This window comes from Diadema antillarum, unplaced genomic scaffold (genome assembly GCF_040938485.1).
Source record: "Diadema antillarum isolate AM-2024a unplaced genomic scaffold, OU_Dant_1.0 scf00000033, whole genome shotgun sequence".
NCBI lineage: Eukaryota > Metazoa > Echinodermata > Echinoidea > Diadematoida > Diadematidae > Diadema > Diadema antillarum.
This window is the reverse complement of record NW_027270922.1, coordinates 423,524-445,849: the sequence shown is the minus strand read 5'-3', so window position 1 is coordinate 445,849 and position 22,326 is coordinate 423,524. Positions and strand designations below refer to the sequence as shown.

The 22,326-nt window shown below is 40.6% G+C and overlaps 1 protein-coding gene across 1 annotated transcript in view; it reads left to right on the top strand.

Annotated features, from left to right (window-relative positions):
- Positions 1–22,326, top strand: part of LOC139742660 (carboxypeptidase D-like) — a 52,949-nt gene that overhangs the window by 17,445 nt on the left and 13,178 nt on the right. The window contains exons 2-4 of the mRNA XM_071653191.1: positions 11,014–11,225; positions 15,206–15,355; positions 19,990–20,281. Of these exons, the coding sequence (XP_071509292.1) occupies positions 11,014–11,225; positions 15,206–15,355; positions 19,990–20,281 (654 nt within the window). The remainder of the gene's footprint in view (positions 1–11,013; positions 11,226–15,205; positions 15,356–19,989; positions 20,282–22,326) is intronic.

Here is a 22,326-nt window from a genome sequence, read left to right as displayed (position 1 = left end):
TACAGTCAACCCAGCCAGCCATGGCCTATCCAATGTGTGGTCAGCAAGTTGTACCTTAAAATGCTTTTACAAAGTTTAACCCTTGACCTTAAGAATAAAGAAAAAAATATTATCGACGAGATGACCCTCCCTATACAATTCTGTTCCACTAGACTAGATGAATACTAACATGAAAATTGTTATTGATTGAGTCTTTTTATTGAGTAAATTTATTGAGACTTGACTTTGTTCACCGATACCCAACCTTCAAAAGTATTTGTCTTATATCAAGTCGTTGACAATATACCACACGCCTGATCATTTTATAGATCATGTAGATACTTAGCAAGCTCAATGAAAGAGCATAGCTTTTATCTTGACTTTTGAAACGAACTTTCGCTGTAATTTCCTCATCCCCCCCCCCCCCCCCCCCGCTCTTTCTGAATATTTTTATGTTTCCAACCTGTGAAATCAACAGATCGGGCTGCTTGAATCCGTCAGTTGTTACGAAGCTGTTGTTTTAGGCAATTGCATGACAGAAAATAACGAAAAATGAACCAAAAGGAGCGAATAACAACATTAGCGCCTTTAGCATCGTTTAGCTCCTTACCTGTATAATTTTCATTCATGAAGAGTTATGACGTCATCTATTTCCTTGTAATTGCATTCAAACTCTTTCTGAGTCCCCTCATCCTTCCTTAAATCTCTCATCCAAAACTTTCCTCCATCTTCTTCCACGCTCGATCCTCCATGGTATTATCAACCAGAAGCTTTTTGTATGAGAATCCGGCTTTGAATGAGAAGGTATGGTAATTATTGCTCTAAGAACATTGATAATGTATGCCTCGTAATTAATTCTAATCCGAGCGTGTCATATGAAAAAACAGCTTGGGTATTTCGTTCGGAACTCCACCGAAGTGTGTTCCCCCGGATATGATTGCATGCTCGGTTGATTGTAATGCCTCATCGACAGGATTAGATTGTAGTGAAGCTCCTCGGATGATCTCTTTTCCCATATATCTTCTTATAAAGATTAAAGGAAAAATATGAAATGATGAATGATCATATCCCTTTAATGTTATTACACATGACTGTGCTTTTATTGGTTTCATGGATGTGTGATTTGGACAAAAAACAACAACAGCCAACCCACAACAATATGCACTTTAAAGAGCCACCTTTCGTGAAACGGGAATGGCAAAATCATCAAGCGCGCATCCATGGATTACGGAGTTCGTCCACCGTGACTGCACGCTATAACCTTGACCAGGCGTCTACTACGAATCTACTTGACGTTGGTCACGAATTAAGGGTAATGACCCTCACGCGTATAAAGAGATCATTAATTTGGTAAACTTTTCTTGACTTTCGGATGACGGCCTCAATTTAATACATTCTTAATATTTGTTTGTATCATTATTATTTCTACTTGAGGACTCCTTTAAAAGAGAAGGAAATCAATCTCACAACTGAGCTCACGCGTGATTTTTACCGAACTGACACAGACAACAGTGATTACATCTTCTGATCAAATTTCAGGAATCGGAAGGGTTGGCGTTAACTTTTTCTTTGACGGGTGTCACATCTGAAGGGATGAGACTTGTTTTTGGATGGAGGAGTGTGCAGTTACCACCCCGCCCCCCCCCCCCTTACCTCATCCATCTCCCGACGCGTCGGTCGCGACGTCATAGACATGGTCAAATTAATAGAATAAAGGCCACAGCAAATGAGGTCCCGTGTCTTAGGGTCACAACGCATGCGCATAAAAAGAAAAATCCCGCAGCACAAAGAGCAATGTATAAATCATGTGAAAAAGATTGGTCCGTATGTATACAAACACATGCACACCGTCACACACTATATAAATTCTTAGATATGCTTCGGGTTCTGTTTCTGGTTCTGGTTCTGGTTCTGGTTAGGGTTCGGCTTTGGGTTCGTGTTCGGGTTCGGGCTCTTCCCAGGTGACTGGCAGTACAGGAGTCAGTAAGCTGTAAAAACAGATTCATTTAACAAGATGGAACAAATTGACTATGGACATCCATATAAACTTGCCTGGACGCTGATCATCGAATGAGGATGTTTGAAGAATTAAGGAAATGAAAAGAAAGAAAATTTCAGGAAACCCAGGGAATTTTTAAACAAAAAAGGATGGAATATAATGAGGAGAAATCTACATCAGGGAGATGGTACTCCTGCCTTCCTGATTAACGATACACGCAGTGTTTTACCAGTGAAGAACTGGCGCTGCTCAACACATACTGTACACTGCCCCGCACGAAATGAATGCGACTCGCGTGCATCTTTACTTCACATTCATGTTGAACCTAATGAAGCAGTGAAAAGGAACGGCGAGGCGTAGATAATCTCAGCTGGTTAGTCATCTCAGGACCACTGGCTCAAATGTCACTGCTTTGTTTAACCCTTTGAAGACCCTTTTCTCAATACGCCATTGCTTCTCCATCTCATATACTTACTATCAGCTGTAATGGTGTTAATGTAAGGAAAACTACTTTTCTCCAATCTAGTTTTATTCCATCACATTTTGTCACGGTCGTGTTGCTCTTCCCCTGTCCTGTCAAGGTTCCCTATTATCAGAGTCTACAAACAACAACAAAAAACTATTACTTATACCATCCTCGACAGCGACATATGAGACAAAGCGTCTTGAAAGAATGCATAATCAGCCCAGCTGTATGCTATAAAGATGCACTATTCCAAGAGCCTGTAGTAAAGCAGGAGATCATTGGTTCGAATCCAGCCCGTGTATGTATAAATAACGATTATTTCTTATCATGGCTACTACTAGAATACGGATTGGTGAGTATTAAGTCGATGTAGGGCAATTTGTCAATCAGTTGTAATCATGGCAGCCCAGCAGTTTTTGGACGAAGAGTAGATCGTCACTCACACTCACTTATTTTAACTCATTGCGTCCGAAATAAAGCGATTACCCCCATAGTTTCTAAGGACCGAGGCAGTGACTGGGTTAAAGTCATTCCAGGATGCTTGTTTGTGTGCATTTTGTGTCGTTGATATTGTTGTGCTTTTTATCACCTCCCTTTGCTTGGGTTGATTGATGTACGAGTTTAACGTCATACTGTCAAATTATTATCTCTTCCTTGTCAACCTTTACCGCCAAAGTGTGGTCGATGGCAAGAAGAGATGGCACCAGGAACAAACAAGATCACTGGCGTAATTACTTTAGTCCATCTCCCAATCATCACACTCACCCGAGATTTTATGTACTTATCCTCGCTGCCTGATATCCCTCCGCAAACGCACCCTTCAAGGACATGCATTGATCAGTACGTGACAGCATGAGAGCACCTGACCACATTGTCATGTTAATGTACCTCCGCACTCACTAAGTAGTTTTGACAAGAACATGTCAAAATGACAGCAGAATAATCCCAAGAAATAATACCATTCAAGGTTGGAACGTAGCTCGTTTCCAATCTCCCGTAATACAACCTGGATTTTTTCAACCATTACCAACAAGACTGCAATGCCTTTCGGTTACATATTCTTATACTTTTTTTTTCCGATCATTGTATCTATTTTCTACATAATTTTTATAATGGCTCTAGAGGTAATCCAAACTTGTAATACGCCAAACTGTCTCAAAATGAAAACTCTGCGTAGCTTCGTGGCTAACAATGATATGGGGTGATAAAAACGTTGCATAAATCTTGCCTTGTTATTTCTATTAACGCTGAGAACATAAAAGTAACACTTTTGATTGCTTGGTATTAAGGATTCATGTGATTTCAGCATATAACGGGGTTTTAGGCGCCATGCATTTTTAGAGACAGATGTCAACCCACTTTTTATGACGCCCTACTGTTTGTACAAGCTACATGCTAAGATTAAAAAAAAAGAAGAATCTAATGATATGACAAAATGAAAAGTCACGTATACGTCGTTATGAAAACTACAAAAAGAAAAAAGAGAAGACTGCCATCTTTCCGCTCCTTCCTAAAAAATGGACTGGTGTCGAATTAATTCCGTCAGTCATTATTTCCGTCAATATTGCTTCCAAACGTTAGAGCACAAGAACCTTGTACATCCCTGTTTGTCTGTCTGTCTGTCTGTCTGTCTCATATGTCTGTCTATAATATGTCATGCGAACTGTCATCGTCAAGCCACAAACTCTTCCACCCCGTCTTTTTTGAATGGTTCGTATGGAAGCATCGGAAAAGTCGGTGCCCGAATCTTAAACGGGGAACACATGTTGAACATAAGGTGACCATCAGGCTTCTCTTGAATTTCCAGCCCAGAGAAACAGAGAATGAGAGAAAGAGGGCGACGGAGGGAGACAGAAAAAAAAAAAGGAATTGAAGACGATGATGATGTTGATGAGGAAACGTGGACGCACCGTTGCCTTGGTTACGCCAAGGCTGATGACATTATTGACAGGTAAATTGTTGACCTCATGATCCTTTGTCTGTAATGCGTCCTATATTCAAGATTAAAGGTTTAATTGCTGTTGTTGATATTTGCACGCTGAACGAAAGCCAGTGTTAATAATAATAACGTTGTAAGGAAGAAAGCTTGCGTCACTTTGACAAAATAATCCATAGGTATCATACAGAAATATGTATTGACTCTAAAATTCATAATTATTATGATTGAGGAAGGATTTTTTTTTTCGGAATGAAAAGGCAACAAAATGGACTCTTCTTGAAAAAAAAAATCGATTCAAGCGACTTAGTATGTTGTTGGGCCTACTGTAAGTGATGCTCTGTGACATTTTGCGTAGTCTCAGAAGGCCTATTGCCTCTTTAAAAAGTGAATGACTGTTATTACATTACGCCGGTCCCTAAGGCTGCATTGTACCTCACGTGACTGTTTCTTGTTGTCATCACCTCGCGATGGGGCAGACAGAAATCGAGGGAAGTCAGGCAAGGTACAATGTTTGGCAAATCGCAGGAGCATCGTGTAAGATGATACTCCGCAGAAACCCCTCCTATCAGAACCTACACAATTTCTTCAATAATGAGAATATTAGAAACAAAAATAATGTAACTTATGAGGAAAGTGGACCCGATAGCATCTCCCTTTACGAGAAGGGACGGCCCCTCGTTTTGATTACTACTGTATCCGTCGATGCCAATGGCACATAAACAAGATTTCCATCATTGCTCTCGCTATCCAAATCCACAGCTCTTTTCCTATCTTTATAAAACATGATGAAAAGTTTGATCGCAAAATGGACTATAAGCGCCATTTTCAAACATTTTAAAGTGTAAAGTATATAGTCCACCATCAGATATAGTAAAAATAAAACCTTTCCAGTGATACCTCGATCACTTGTACCGTAACAATGAATAGTCATGATTAAAATGTAGGCCTATGCTTTCTCATTGTTTTCGTTGTATTTTAGCAACTTAAATCACAAATACCTCAACGTAGTGTAGAAGTGATATCAGATTTTTGTTATATAGTTGTATTTAATACGTTAGTTTCCGTGCGGGTTGTCATTATTCTTTTAATAGGCATGACCGACGGCTCGTTATTTGGTAGCCATTCGATGCTGGTATTGCAATGAGTATGAGATTAGGTTGCTTTTCATGACATCATTCTTATTATTGCTGTCATTGGTGAGGTTGATTACTGATACCCTCAACACAAAAGACATTATACATCACATCAGCAGGTCAAGGAAGAGTAGGCCACTTTTTATTATTATTTAGCAGGATAATAGACGCATGGAAGCCAGGGCTGGCCTTGTCCCACTATGTTCTTTATTCGTTTTTCGTTATTCTACATGCACCGAGTCATAAGCCCAACTACGTAATTATGTTCTTTCAAACCGCGCCGACACTGTCAATTAGCAAGCCCTTTTTCACATGTTTTCACCCCCTTCAAACCATCGCTACACACGATGAGGCAGTTATGGATACTTCTCCCGTAGGACGATGGCAATAATATTCACGGACATGTCTTGAGGTGAAATGGAAGTTTTCGGCACCGTTTTGCGAAAGGTCAAGCAAGATATTGCTTGTCTCTTTGAGTTTATGTTACAGCTCTTAGTAAGCTGTCAAGCGAACGTTCCTAGTCAACACTGTCTCGCCTAAAGAGAAAACGTCGGTTTGTGAGATGTTCCACTTAACACAAACTTGCGAGGCCTAGTAGAGAACGGTACGGAGGATCGGACTAAACCCGAGATTTCGTAATGCGCGACGTCGGCATAATATGACGAGCAACATGCGTCATCCCATCACGATCTTATCAATTTCCGAAGCAATTCTACGTCAAATTTACGTGATGACTCTTTATACTCTTAAATGCCACCTTCAAATCCAGCTTTTGGGTGTATAAAGTTCGGAGCTGGGAAAATTACCCCGCCGTACTCCGACCTTGTGTCAGACCACAGATTTTTTTTTTTTGTTCAATCAGTTTATTTTGATTTTGATTGATTAGTCTGTGGACAATTTAGGGACCTAATAAATTACACGGTGTCTGGTGCTAAAAGATTCCTAGACGCTTATCTGCAAACCAGGATTTAGTAATTTAGGGTTGACTGAAAATAATTTAGACGGAATAATCAGATTTTTTTCTATTCTTAGAATGATGCGCCCTAACCCGTAATATAACACAAAGAGACAGACAGATAGACGTCACTGGACAGAATACTCTCTCTATCAATTTTCTTCACGCACTCACGCGCACACCCACACATAAATCTGAGTTAGCTTTTCCGATGAAATAAAAATTGTCAACGGTGACACAATGATGAATAGTATGCCGATGGTTATGCAATGAATTGTTAGACGATGGTAATGTGATTACAGAGGAGACCGTTAACAGGGTAGCCTCCTGCATTCTTATAATTACCTTGTCTTTCATTCAAGAAGCCATCCTTTGATGAAATGGAATAGGCCGGATCTGCGTATAAAAAAATAAATAAAACATGCAAAGTTGTAAGCCTGAGAATGAATAAATCGGTACGAACAAACTCGGCGAATTGACAACGAAGAAGTTGCGAGTATATCGATGCCAGCGTCTCATCTTAACATCGTTTCATGCTCAGCCACGTCTGTACATCTGCACGTATAGTAATCATGCTCAGAATGTACGCTCTCTTGTATGATATTTTACATGAGATTCGCGAAAGCGCACATATACACACAAGAAAGAAGTGCCTTTTCTCTCCAGCTCTGTCCCTTCTCTCTCTCTCTCTCTCTCTGTGTGTGTGCGTGTGTGTGTGTGTGTGAACACGACTTTCATTCTAATTGCATGGATGCTCACTGAAATATTTCCAAAAAGGAGTGCAAGTTGAGTAACCTTTGAATGAAAGAGAAAGAAGGTGTACGAAAAGACAGCAAAAAGAAAAAAAATAATGATAATAATAATAGAACAGTGGAGGCGCTGTTGTGGTATTGTGGAGAAAACTCTTGACTTTGTAAAGGAGGTCCCGGGTTTGAATCTTTCAAAGTGCCTATGTCTTTGGACAAGATATTTTCACCCACGATGTACCTCTCGACCCAGGTGTAAACAGATACTTGTCAACGTTGGGATGATGATGACGGCAGGGTCCTCTGAGAGAACAGTGCTAACACCGAAGAAGCTATCTTGGCTAAGCGAGATCATATACTCTAGCTTCGCTGATTTTTTGTGGATGTCATTCCAAATGACACAGCCATGCTTTTTATCTTTAACGCTTGTTTAAGCCTAGATTTCTTTAAAGAAGTATTACCTGGGCCCTGTTGCATAAAACTCTTACCGCTGGATCTACCGCTCCTTTCTAGCGGTAAGTCTTCAAAGTAGCGGTAAATTTTATAATCCTTGATGCTGATTGGCTGTGACGCCTTATTTTGACGGTAGTTACCATTGAAATTCAATGGTAAGTTTTATGCAACGGGCCCCAGGTTGTCGAGAAACACTGATTTAACAGTACATGTGTATCTATACGGGATCGTCACCCCAGTGGAACCGCATCGTAGCTTCCAATTAGATTGATTTGTCAAACTGTCACACTAGGTTCATGCTTTCATTGCACTGCTGATTATCAGGCCTCCTGTAATTTAATACACCAGCGTCTTTGAAGTATTAAACTCCTCTCTGACCCACAAGAATCTACCTCACCTTACCTAAGAACTGACCAAAGTATAGAAAAAAGATTTCATCATTATGATGAGAAATGAACAGAAATCAAGGAAAGAATTTCCTTCTTTTCCAAAGATTTGTTGTCCTTCTTGTTGTTGATGATTGTCAACTGCAGTGGCTTATTACTCTGTCACTAGCAAGTGATGTCGTATGAAAAGGCGAGTGAGATATCGCTCGTCAAATGTATAGCTGCTTCGATCGTACATTAGGGACGGTGTTTGAGCTGACGATGAAGCATTGCTTCCAATGACCCATGGATAACTGCTGTGAATAGGAGTGTCAGGCTCAGCGCCTTGTCGCCATCACTCTCTCGCATACCCTTACTCTGCAGCCATGCGTCCATGACGATGTCGTCACTTTCTTCCCCGTTTCCCTTTTTGTTTGTCGGTCGTCAACAATCTGGAATGACGATTGTTGTGGTTTTATTATATTGGGCCAACTTGGAATAATCGTGCCGTATACACGGTTGCCGTGGTTTTCAATTTGCACTTGTGGGTAATTATGTTTTCTGTTTCTGAAAAGAGGGTAACTCCCAAATTAGGAACTTAAAGGCCAGTCATCTAGTCTTTAATTGATGACCTCACCACACCATGCGCTGTGCTTTAAGCTTCGTTACTGAGAAAAAGTCACGCACAGTGGTCGATCTCGTCAACCAGACGTTGCCTCAAAAGTCATCATCTTCGCACGTTCGACGCGTGCCAATCACACAAGCAGCTCTCTGAGTTACCTGGCATTTTGTAGTCTCCGTTCCGTGCTGTGTTCTTGCCATCTGCCCCAACGTGATTGCTGAATATTATGTCCCCTTCAGTCTGTAAATCAAGACTAACTCTACTCTACCTTCAAAATCCTAGGCATTATTCGTCATGATAACATCCAAGAAGATCTTCCAGCAAACGGATATTTCAAGTGGCTTGACGAGAATATCAATGTGTTTGAAAGGCACGTCGACGTTATACGTCCTACGAAGAAGTTAGTCATGGCTTACCTTGGCGTTTGCCCGATATTTCACCTTTACCCTCGCTGCAAGCTATTCTTTAGGGATTTTTTATCTTTCTTTTTAAAATGAATCAACAATAATAATAGAAAATAAAAATAGTCTAAATCCTTGAACCAGGCTACGTGCATCGACAGCTCACAGCGTGCTCTCCAGTGATCGCTATATGGTGCCATGGATGTGGTAAGGTCTCTCACTGGTAAATAATATGCTCTGTAGAGACACGTGTTGACAGTAAATAAAGATAATGTTAACATGTTTCATATTCAAGTAGACCGACCAATTTGTTTCACTTCAACCCTGAAATTTGCAAGGGGGTACCTCCTGCTCAAACTATAGACAAAGAAAAAAAGAAAGGAAAGACTCCTTAAAGGAAGACTACAGTTTCATCACTTTAGATTTGAAGGTGTTTTGGGTGTTTTGATAGCGAATGATATGCCCTCTTGAATTCAAGTTTAACGTGTTGAATCTTTGAATGAAGACCCCATTATTCGTTTTATCAAGCTTCTGTTTTTGTTTATTCATGAATGTTTCCCGACATTGTGTAACATCTTTGTCATTTGACAAAGTAGAGATGCTAAGGATTGCCCATTTTTACAGGACGTGAGACCTATAAAGTCACCTCCCTCAAGACAGAAGTATTCTCGATGAGGGAGGTGACTATAAATTGTTTGCACAACTTAGGCCCTCCGTACAAAGATTTCGAAAATGAATGAAAAGACCAGGGGCAAGTGAGCAAGGCTAATATATTTGACATGCTCCACATGAAGCAAAACCAGACAAACATTGACAGAAGCCTCACAATATTACACAATATGAACAAAAGGATAGAGATCAGAGGGGGTGTCACGTTATTCTCAAATATCTGAACGTGATTATTCCACACTTTTCTCTTCCTTGCCAATTATTTTCTTTGTTATGGTGATGAAAGAGAGATCAAACTGCCGTGCCGATTCCATTGTTGTCGTCACCTTCGATCTATAGCAGAGATGACCCGCAGTGTCTGTTTGTTTACACCAAACTAATAATAATGTCCTCTTCATAACTACAAGTAACAAAGCACATTCACTGGTAAGCATATAGACTCCCGCAATAAAAGTATCTGAAAAGCAGGTGCCATGAAAATGGATACGTATCACTGCCCACAAAGTAGGAAAATCCCAGTTGTAACAGCAGTTGGAAATAATTACGACGTGCCCAGAAGAACATAGTGCCTTCTCTGCGCTGTGACGACTCTACCTTTAAATTGTGTGAATTCAGCCACTGCATACTGAAACATTCTGAGAAGGTTTAAAGAAAAACCGGCATCTGTTCAAATGTCATACATTTTGAAAATATCTCGGTAAGGGTTATATGCTGTCTAGGTTGGAACTCCAATACATCTATTCATAACGCTTTAAAAGTATAGATCCATTCAAAGAAAAATGAAAGGAATTTTTAAACTTCTCATTTTTAATCGGTAAAAGAAATCCTAAAGCTAAACATGAAATATAGAAATAGCATTCTTCCTTTAAAGATATATTTATATATATGTTCTCCTGAATTCATCAACTTTCTTGTTAGAGGAATCTAACAGGGTCCCGAAAGGTCCATAAAGGCTTACAGCTGTTCACATGTTCTCAAATGTTTAGCATTGCGATTTTCAAAATACAGTGTAATGTCATGAAGCTCCTTATGGTATAATGTGGAGTACTTTTGTTCCAAATTGGTGCCCTGCGGAATGCTGAAAGATCAAGGCGGGTGTATTTATGGTGCCGTTTTGATTGCATTGCCCCCCCCCCCCCCCCCCCACACACACCACCACACACACATACCTTCGTTCGTGTCAGATTTACCAAGATTGATTTCAACGATGCTAGAATTGTGCAGACAAGAATAATATCAGTTGCTAATGTATTTTGCCCTTTTCCGTGACTTTTTTTTTTTTGCAGGTGAGCCCGAGTTCAAATACATCGCCAATATGCACGGGAATGAGCCCATAGGTCGGGAACTTCTGATCCACCTCGCCGAGTATCTCTGCATGCAGTATTACAAGCGGGATATTCGAATCCAGCGACTGGTGAACGAGACTAGGATCCACATGCTTTTCTCCATGAACCCCGACGGCTTTCAAGAAGCCTACGAACTCTTCAACTCCACAGAGGTGAGCTTTTGTTGTTGTTGTTTTTTCCACGCGCCCACCGCACCGGGCTCGACGCGCTTGTAATTGGTTGACGAAACTTGGGAGTAATTTGAAAAGGCACCGCATCGTTAGCAATCGAATAACGTCTTCATTGCCCAGATTTTCACAGGTGCCTCTTGTATGGGGACTAGTCTGATGTGTGGGATGTGAGACCTGAAATATCTGCCAACGGAGAACTCCGGCAGGTTTGGGAATCATCCTTCGAAAATCTGTTCCTCCCCGTACTCAAATTTGGATTTACAGTAGACAGCGGGCAGTCTCGGGATGAGGTTACACCCTTTTAACAACCACCCGACGTTATTGAATCTGATTTGAAAGTCTCTCTTAATAAACCGATCGATGCATTGCGATTCTGAAAAGGTAGACGCGTTGGAAAACATCTACCGAAGACTTGAAGCAAGGCTAGGCATAACTAGAAGAAATTCCCTGGATAAATCGAGTTAGACAAGTCAAATACTTAACGTCGCAAACTATGTAATTTAGAAAACAATTACACAACAAAACGTACTTCTACATGGCATGCTTCGTGAAGACGACACATAAAGGCCTACTCTAAAGTAGAGATTATGTTTAAATATCTTATTGCCTGTTCAACAGCAAGCACGCATTACAGAAAAAAAAGACAACAACAACAACTTTCCAACCAACACCGGTACAACCATCTATCTGATATCAACTGTGGTTTGTGTTATTTCACTAATATAGCGCAGTGTATTGCACTTTCTAAAACAAACGCAATTTCTTACCTGGACTATTAAGTCTGTGTCAAATTGGAATTAATGAAACCCCCAGCCCACATCCCTCTCTTCATATCATCATTTAAAGTGGGTCTGCATTGGTAAGAAACATGTCTAGCGCCATCATAAGGCTCATTTTTCTCTGTGGTGCCCAGCATGTCTCCCATAATGCCGAGCGGCGTGCATCAAAATTAACCCGTTCCATACTGAATTCTGATATTCCCATAGACTTAACACACAGATCACCAGGTTCCCGTATCGCGTAGGGGATGGCCTAGCAGGGCAGCGGCTCGCTTCGCTCCCGCATTATCTTGCGCAGTCCAGTGCATACATTCACGTACCACAGATATCTAGATATCGATACCATTATAGGTTGTCACTTATCACTTCGCGATGCGCGATCTGCATGTATGTTCGGTGCTTTCAAACACTTCGACACTCAGATCGTTTATTCTGATCGTTGTGTCGAACTTCAATCTGCGATTATGTCGCGGATACGACTTGGTAAATGCTGGATCCAGTGGGAGGAGATGCGAGCTGTTTATCGGCAAGAAATGAACAAGATAAACATCGCCCTTGACGGCCCATCAGGCCATTCAACAGGATAACTTTGCTGGTCATCTGCTAGCTGCTGGATGTCCGCCACTTGGCATCAGCACTGGTGTCGAGCCTGTGAAGCTGTGTGCCAGGATTGCGGGATCAACCCGTCGTGAAAGTTTCCACGTGCACTCAGACTGAGTCAGAAGCCTCTGATAAGCCAACGTGGGTGAAACAATCGATATATCAATTCAAGATATATCATAGATTGTATGATATACAATTGTACCTACTTTTTATTCAGTTGCAAATGACATTCACTGAACGCTGAATTTATAACCTTCCAAATCCATGTAACAACTAACGTTACCGTTAGGCGTTACTCGGATTACCGCTGCGTTGCCGTTGATCATCATAACATCGCGATGAACGATGACAAAATTTAAAACAACCTTATTCACATTTTTTTCCAGTGATTATTACAATGAATACTGACGTCCAACTTACGACAAGAGGTGTCTATGATGACTTATTGACTAGACCTAGACCTAGGCCTGATTAAATTAGTGAACGTGTACGGTGTAGACACATAACGGGCCATATCAGTATCACTATCAATCAGTATGAACGTTTTCATTTTAGCGTTTAAGGTTATTGTTCCTCACTAACCCAGCCTCAACAAATTGTCGAATGAAATTTCTAGGAAGGGAAATCATGATCAATTCAAGATATGTTATCTGTTTTCCAATTGCAATCTCGAGATATTAGCTTGGTGTCATTTCTCACATGTGTGATAATATTATTCAGGGCAGAGGGACAGCACATAGATATAGGAACCGCATGTAGAACCTACATTTGTTCTGGCACTACTAGGCCTAGTAGTAGTACTATTACTACTAACGTTTAGATCTATAACTCTTACCGTCTTACTGTTTAATAGTAGTAGCAAAGATTTATGTGTGAGAGATATTCGTAAATGCATCTGGAGCTTTCATCACTCATTGTGTTGGACTTCATGAAAACTCAATAAAGAGCATGAAATTTGAAGGAATATTTTACTGCACATCATGTAAAATATCTAAATCAGCTGGCCCGACGAAGAAACCGACGGCCACATTACAGTAATTCACCGCCCAGCGATGTTTTTTTTTCTGCTCGCTGCGCTGGTATGGTGTATAGCGACTAGGTCATTTGGCTGAGTGAGTGGATTGTCGCGGATCTCTCTCGCGACAAGTAACCCGTTCCCTCGCGATCGGCCGAAAGATCGATGCCGCGCCGGGCGGGCCGGGCTGGGCTCTCGGTACCCCACCATATTATGCACTGCTTGTGTGTGTTCTCTCGGCTCTGCGCACAGCTGCTGTGAAGTCGTGCGCTGACCGGCATGCAGGCGGCGATCAGCCACAAACGATGTAACCACAGAGCTAGAGTTCTGATTAGAGTTCTATGGATGTAACCCGGCCACCGGAAGTTTTGATAGATGGCGCTCTTTACAAAAAGTTCTGGCATCAAAATAATGGCCAGTGCAGACCGGCTTTAACCCTTTCGGTGCCAGGAACTTTGGACAGTGCACGTGTATTATGATTAACATGATTATGAATAACATGGCCCCCGAATATATGAAAGATATTTTTAAGTACAAGACATCACCATACTCTCTCCGTAATCAAAACGATTTACAGTTACCTCGGCCAAAAACTAATTATTGTGAGAGATCTTTTTCATACAGAGGTGCATCAGCGTATAACAACTTACCCAATGATTTGCGTCAAATTTCCTCTTTACCCGTTTTTAAGTTCAATTTAGTTAAAACCAAAATCCTTTCTATTTGATCTTTTTTGTGCTTCAAACCTTTGAACAATGTGTGATAATATGGTATATATGTAGTTACAATGTAGTAATGTATGTACCGTTCTATTTGTGTTTGTGTATATTTTATTCTATCATCAGTCCCTAATTGGATGAAATCTTTGTGTACAGGGCCCCATGGAAGACCAGAAGTGACTGTCATTGTCACTACTGAAAATGGGCTACCCTCCGCATGTATTTTTTTATTTACTGACCTTTATGTATGAAATGTGTTGATTTTTTTTTTTGGTACGGAAATAAAACAACAACAACAACAACAACAACAACAACGTGTACAACACTACGGGGTTTTCTGTGCCAATGAGCACTCAAAGCACACAAGGGGCTTTTAACTTTGTATGAGAAATCATTTCTTATAATAAGTTGTTTCACAGTTTCCCTCCCCCTTCCAAAAACACGGTAATCACCAAGTCACACATTTCGTCATTTTATTCCCAACCACGTCTTTGTCATTGGTGACCCTCTGACAGCAAACTTAGATATCGCAATTGTTACCGTCATCTAATGCGTAACACAAAATAAATGTAATAGTATACATTCAAAACTGTCTACAGCGGCAATCCATGGGAGACAGAAAAACAGTTGCCGTTGTAGACAGGTATCCACTGTAGGAAGGGTCTTTAGCATGACCTTCCTCTGGGGAAGAACTGTTCTTAGTGGCTGCATACAGCAGGTGGCTTTATACAGGTGGCCGCTAAGGCAGGTTTGACTGTTTTGTGCGTCTCAGTACATGCACTACGTTTTCTTTGGTCGAGTCGGCATGTTTTCAGGTAACTCTCCCTCTGTGGAGTTTGTTCACAGGGCCTCTCCCTGCCGTACTTTGGCCGATCCAACGCCAACGGGGAGGACCTCAACAGGAATTTTCCCAACCTGAACAACATGGCCTACGAGAACGAACAGAACGGAGGCAAGAATCACCATTTTGTCCCGCTCAGGGCCGATCTGCTGAAGGTAAGTCACGTTATCATAACACTTTGCATTTAAGTTCACTAAAACTGCTGTCTGTTAAAGGGATTGTACAATTTAAGTTGAGATGTGGCTTCAGGTTTCCAACATTTTATGAGATAATGAGAAACCTCTTATGAAATATAAGGAGCATACAAGAGGAATTTAAAGTTTATTTGATGAAAATTGGTTTGAAATGGTTTAGATATTAAAAAAAAGGTGCCCATAAAGGTGGGACCCAACTTTTATTAGGACCACTTCGTTTTAGACTATCTTGTTTTTGGATATCTCAGCCATTTCAAAACTGATTTTATCAAATTAATAAACTTTGGCTTTTTCTTAGAATTGTATGCTCTTTAATATTTCAAAATTGGTTTCTAATTATCTCGCAAAAAGTTTAAATCTGAATCCCCCTTCTCAACCAAAACTGTCCATCCCTTTAAAGACCTAGTAGCGTAGAGATACCATGCAATGGAAAGGCTGGCCCGATTCGGGTATATTCGAGAATTCCTGTAACGAATTAGTGTACAGCTTTATCATGTTTATCACAGACCTGTATGTAAGCACACAAACAGCCGAAGAGTCCCGACTGGACTCGAAAGCTACCGACGAACTCACGATTTCGATGCACATAATTTGCTAACGGACAATTATTCTATTCTAGCAGACTTATTATGTGCTATTTATGGTTTTCAAATGTACCACGGCTAGCAGCAAATTAAGATCGCTTCCATCGGAGCAACCTTCTCTCCATGAAAACATTTAAACTTCTTAAACTCTCGTACTCGTGAAAATATACCGAACCATGTTTTTCCGTATGCAATGCCTACAGTGCTATGCACTGAAAGGTCTAGTACCAAACCATGATATGGCAATGTTTCACCAAACAGCAAAAGAAGAGAACAAACGAACCATGGTTTAGATACTCTTACAATGAGAAAAACACATTCCTCTCCAAGACTGTAAAATTATCCGGGTTTCACCACGTGTGAGGTAGAGACGTAGGTAGGCCTACATGGTTGACTCGTCGAGCATGTAATCATCGGTGCCAGTGCACTTTTGTCGTTCATGGATTTCTCATTGCTTTCGTTGCTGTTGCCGTTTACAAGGAAAAGGGACGCGGAAAACTTCCTGTCTCTTTCCAAACTCAGACTAAATAAAAGTTGTGATTGTCAGTAGTTATTCCATAGATTTTCTTTGGAATTAATCAAGAGATGCGAAGCTAAGATAAATGAAAACTGAAGCAATTTCTTCGTTGAGAGAAATAATGGATGAACATATGATGCGTCCTCTGATCATCAACTGCAGGCCTCCTGCAGATCTTCTCCGATCTGGACTATTCTTTTGACAGTAAAGAAACAAAAACAAAGAACAAAGAACAACAACAACAGCAAAGCTACCGTTTTTGGCACCCTCTTTCAAAGGCCCTTCCACTTTTGTTTATCGTCGCCAATTGCGAGCAATTGCGCGCGTCAGCTGGATCGAAGCTGGCCTCTTTCTAGCGGGTTGACCCCTTATTGCGTGACGACTGTCTGCTCGCTTCTCTTCTAATGAACAAAGCGAGAGAGAACAAAGGCTAATGGTTTAGAGGATGACGTCTTTTGATTGCCCTTTACACTAATGGCGCAAACAAGCTGCAAACTCTTAATCTGTAAGACCATAATGTGATCTCATGTTGCGCCAGGTTGCTCAAGTTGGCCACATTTTTGCTATCGTCTCTCGCTTGACGAAGTTGGCACAGCAACCATCGTCGTCTATTAACCACAAGAGCTTGCCAGAACATAATCGAGAACAATTGGAATGGAAGACACCTCCATCACGCCACGATTGGCCAAGCGCGATTTGAGAAAGGTGTTTGGGAGAATCTTGATTCAAATGTGCTTTTGGACCTGTCCAAAAAGATCTCGACTGGCATATGAAACATATTTCTCGACACATTTGGCAGTTCTTTTGTATTCTCGTAATTCCCTTTAGATGATGATCAGATAACCTTCCTGCGTCAGTCAACAAGAACTATCTAGCGTCTAATCGGAAAGAAAAGAACACGAACACGACTAAGAAGAACAAATTGAACTCAAACTAAGAGAATCATGCTCACATTGTTTTTACAAGGAGATGCGCAAGTGAGAATCCCACATGAGGTGTATCGTCTGGCACAGGATACGCGCTTCATTTAGCGCGTGCAATTGTGCGATTGTCTTGATACCAGGGGTGCCGTCGATGAGTAATGTGCGCACCTTTCGCTGTCCTCGTGACTAAAAGGTTTGTCCCACGTGGTCAAGCAGCGATGTGGAAGATAAAATGGTATAACGAAATGTGTCTTTCAGCGCAAAAGCCGTCTACTGAGCTTTGCGATATGGGTTCTTGGGAGATGATGAATGAGATATGTGGCACGTAGAAAATTGGGACAATAAGTTTGAAAGTTTGTGATCTTCTTTTGGCAAGGCGCTTTTGACTGTCGTGGAAGATAACGAGCTGGATTTAGCACGGACTGCAGACACAGTGGAGTAAAATGTCGGTCAATATTATAATTAGTCAAGTGAAAGATTGTTATTCATCGATAATTACACTGCCAAAGTTGTCATACCGGCAAAGGTCTTCAGATTGAAAATCTCATTCAAACTGTAAACGTGCCCATCAAAATTGAAAAGAAAAATGACCCCCCCCCCCAAAAAAAAAAAAAAAAAAAAAAAAGAAGAAGAAAGGATTACTCCTGTGTCATCGAATTCTCCAATATTTTTTTTAACTGATTTTTGTCATTTTGTAGATGTATGATTATTGCAAAATATTGCATTCCTCGGAAATAATCATATTATGTTCATGTCATGGTAATACCATTTCAGCATCAGCGTGATCAATAAAGTTTCACCTGTATCCCTGTGAAGTCTTTTTTATCTGGTAAATGTTGATAATCTAACTTTATTCTTGATGTATGGAAGGTCGTATTTTGTACTCCCCGCCATTCACAGGTGGCTTTATGCATATTCTTTGAAAGTATTGCGTGCAGCATCTTGGTGGTAAAATAAGATGTTTCTCCTTTGGCTTACATGGAACCATACCGATTTCAAAATCTGATCTCGACAAGTCGTGGTATAGCAATCTTCTCTTTGGGCTATAGGTAAAGAAAACGTGCAAAGCGTTTGCATTTTGTTGTCTAATCAACGCATTATCCCCTGTGTATTTTGACGTCTGGAAGTCGTGAGAACGACGGAGTGAACTTGACCGCTGTTTTCTCGTCAGAGCGTTCATCTTTAACGCGATAATCACCCTGCTGTAGGTTCGTGTCTACCCATCATCCGCGCCCTAATATCCCTGCTGTGAGTCGTCTGGTAGCAGAGTGCTCTGCGATGTTGAATCAGGCGTAGCCTTTCGTCAAGGAAGCTTTTTTTTTGCGTCTATTTTCTGTACATGTACTTTGTGATTAGTTTGTCTGTATGACTTTTAGTTTGGTTGGTCTGTGTCCTAATTGCCATCAAGATCATGACATGGGTTGAACTGGATCGAATTGCGAGATACTGGATTATATCCTACAAGCTTTGTCTTTTTAGTGGGTCCCTCCATTTTTCGAATTTTGCATATTGTTTACTTACTTCTAGTCACTTGAGTTTTATGATAATGTATAATTATCGTAAGGTGCTACAATCATTGTACATTCTTTTCATCCTACATAGTTCTACGCACCTTATTTTCTGTTACCCAAAAAAGTGATGTCTATAAATGTTCTTGTCGAAAAATGAAATAAAACATTGAATTGAATTGAATTGAATTGAATTGAATTGAATTGAATATATATCTGCCAATATGAAGTAAACAACTCTCTTGGCCTTTTCATACCACATGGTGCCGAAAACAGAACAAAACATGTCATGCAAGTCGAGGGTTAATTATACGACTGGAGACAGTACAGCTGTTATTCTGTCTGTGCTCTTTTGTAAAGCTTGGAAGGGTTGTGGTGTGGTTGCGGTATGACAAAGAGTGAAGTCGTAAACATAACACAGAATAATTTCACATATTTTCACGAAGCAGTGGACTAGTTCACCATCTTTAATGTGGTGGTAATGTCACCGCTTTACGAGGGTCCCATTGACGTCAGCATGGCATATGCAATAAAAAACAACATCAAAATCATTTTTGACAATATTCGAGTAATTATCATTGCGACTGCGACGTGACGAATGTTGAAGTGCGAAGCCAAGCCGGTGAAGTGATGAAGCAGGCGTGAATCACGTATAATCAGAGATTATTTAGGGTACGAGTGCCAACCTATAAAAACGTCAAATTCTTTGCCTGAAATGATAAGTGGATATCGACGCTGATTTAATGTATGAGAACACTGTGGTACAGTGGAAAAGAATTTTGACTTTCAATCGGGGGACCGGAGTTCGAATCCAGTCCAGTGCTTACGTCTTTGGACAGGGTATTTTGACCCGCCATGTCCCTCTCGACCAAGGTTGTATAAATGGGTACCTGACAACGCTAGGACAATAATAATGGCAGGGCCCCGGTAGAGGAGTATCAACACTGAAGAAGCTACGCTGGATAAAGAGGACTTATCATCATTATCATTATTATTATTCATTTTTTTGTAAATCTTGGTGAAACGAAATTTTGTTTCCTTTTTCTCGTTTTTGGAACTTCAGCTACAGCCAGAAACAGCCAATGTCCTCCGCTGGATGGAGGAATACCCTTTCGTGCTGTCGGCCAATCTACACGAAGGCGAGCTGGTTGCTAACTACCCCTATGACACCAGCCGCAGTCGCCGAAGCTTCTACACGGCCAGTCCCGACGACGCCGTCTTCCGGCACCTCGCTCAGGTTTACGCCACCAAACACTCTTTCATGAGCACGCGGTCGGATCCCTGCCCGTACACCGGTGCAGAGGTCTTTAACGGCGGAGTGACGAACGGGGCCGACTGGTACTCGATCAAAGGAGGTAAGGAGGGTGGCCAGTGGACCACTGGAATAGCTGTAGTTTTTTTTATGTCAGTTTGATTTTAAGTGATGATCGGTCAATTTTTTTTCCAAATTTTCAAACTTTATTTTCACTTTTTTTCAACAGAATGTACAAGAAACAATATGATAAATTTGACATGCGAGTCGTCAAAATTATTTCAATGAATAAAGTAAATTCAAACAAATGGTAGAAGCGCCTTGGCAATCATGCATCAAAGGAGGTAGCCCAGTTAGGAAATTGAAAGGTTTCACCAGGAAACTAAGTAAGTAATATCGGTCATCAATCACCATGAAGAATAGAGGATTATGGTGATGTCATCACCTCACGAATCCCCCGTTGGATTTGCTCCTTTTTCAACGGACTTTGTAACGAAGAATTGTATCCTGTAGACGATGATTATGACTTAGCAACAGGAACTGTCGAGGAGCGAGGAGTTGCAGTGGCTAAATCGCTTACATATGAAAATTTCTCATCCTTTCCCTCTTTTTTTTTTTGTTGCCTAATACAATGAAAGTTTGCTGTTCCGTCTATTGGACTTCACTCATTTTTACTGACATCAACATGTGCGTGGATTTGGATTTCCCGTTTTAGTTCAGTCTAAAACTTTATCACAGTTCGTAGCACTTTTCATCGCCCATTATCTGCGAAATAACTTGCCGCGTTTCAGTTTTGAGCTTGTTTCCATAGCAACCAAAGTGAAACAGTTGATACTGAGGTCAAAGCAATATGTTCTCATTGACTATTTATTTTCACTGTGTAACCCACATTCTCGGCCTTTTTTCTTGCTAGAAATAGTTACAAAGGGAGCCATTCAGGCCATAAAATGTATCTGTCATGACCTGCAATTTATACTTTTCCCCAGTACAGAGATTCTTTATTAATATGTGAAGGTTGAGAAGTGTGGACGAATATGGGGGGAAGTGTTATTGAACTGAAGCAATTATCCAACACCAAACAGGTGCCGTGACTCAGCAATTCCAATTGACAGAAGGTGTCAGCTATCCATCAGGTGTTTCAACACCGTTGACTTGATGTTTAGGGATGGTGTTCAGGTGGGGCTAGCTGGTGATAGCAGGGAGGAGGGACACACATACCTGGCGACAGGTAGGTGATAGGGTAGGAGTTCTGGAAGACTCGCCTGTACTTGTAAAATAGAATAACCATGAGTAACACATTATTGTTAAAGCAGCAAATTATCACTGTTTGCCACCTTTAAGTGAATTTGCCTAATTTAAGAAAAAAAAATAGTCATGGACTTCATGAATGAAAGAAAAAAAAATAGTCCAGTAATGATAAGAAAAATTGATAATCACACTGGGATTAAACATTGTCACGTACAATGGCCGTCAGTCATCCGATGTTCCATTTCAATTTTCCTTTCATTTATTTCCACAACTCTAGTAAAACGATATAAAAACAGATTATACGAAGATTATACGTTATACACAAAACAGTATCAATGCACACGTCATACGCACATGTACTACATATACAAGCATGACATAAATTCAAATTGTGGAGGAAGAAGCAAAGACCATTGATCCATCAGTGCTCTCCCCGATAATGAAATGATAATGATTAAAGGGTAATAATGAATAATGTAATAGGCCCTATGAGATTATTTCATTTGTGATAACAAGAAGACGACGTAAAGGAAGAGAAATGATTGAAAGTGTCAGCTTAATCCGATTATGCCATTGTGATGATGTTACCATCCAGAGAGAAAAGATTTTGCGAAATGTTTGGAGAGTGGTGCACAAGCGGTCTTCTTATAGTGTTAACGAGAAAGCATCCCCTATCTATATTATCAATCACTATTAACACTATCATCGTAGAAAAGGCAAATTTTGAAACTCGAGATCGAACTATTTTAATGTTGTTTTCTGTCACTGCATAGTATTAAAACGAAACATTTTTGCGTAGAAAACTTTCCCAAAGTATATGACACAAGCAATGTGTTCACCCTCCCCCTATGACATGTTTTCTTCTTTAGAGGGAAACAGTGATGATGATTATTACAACAA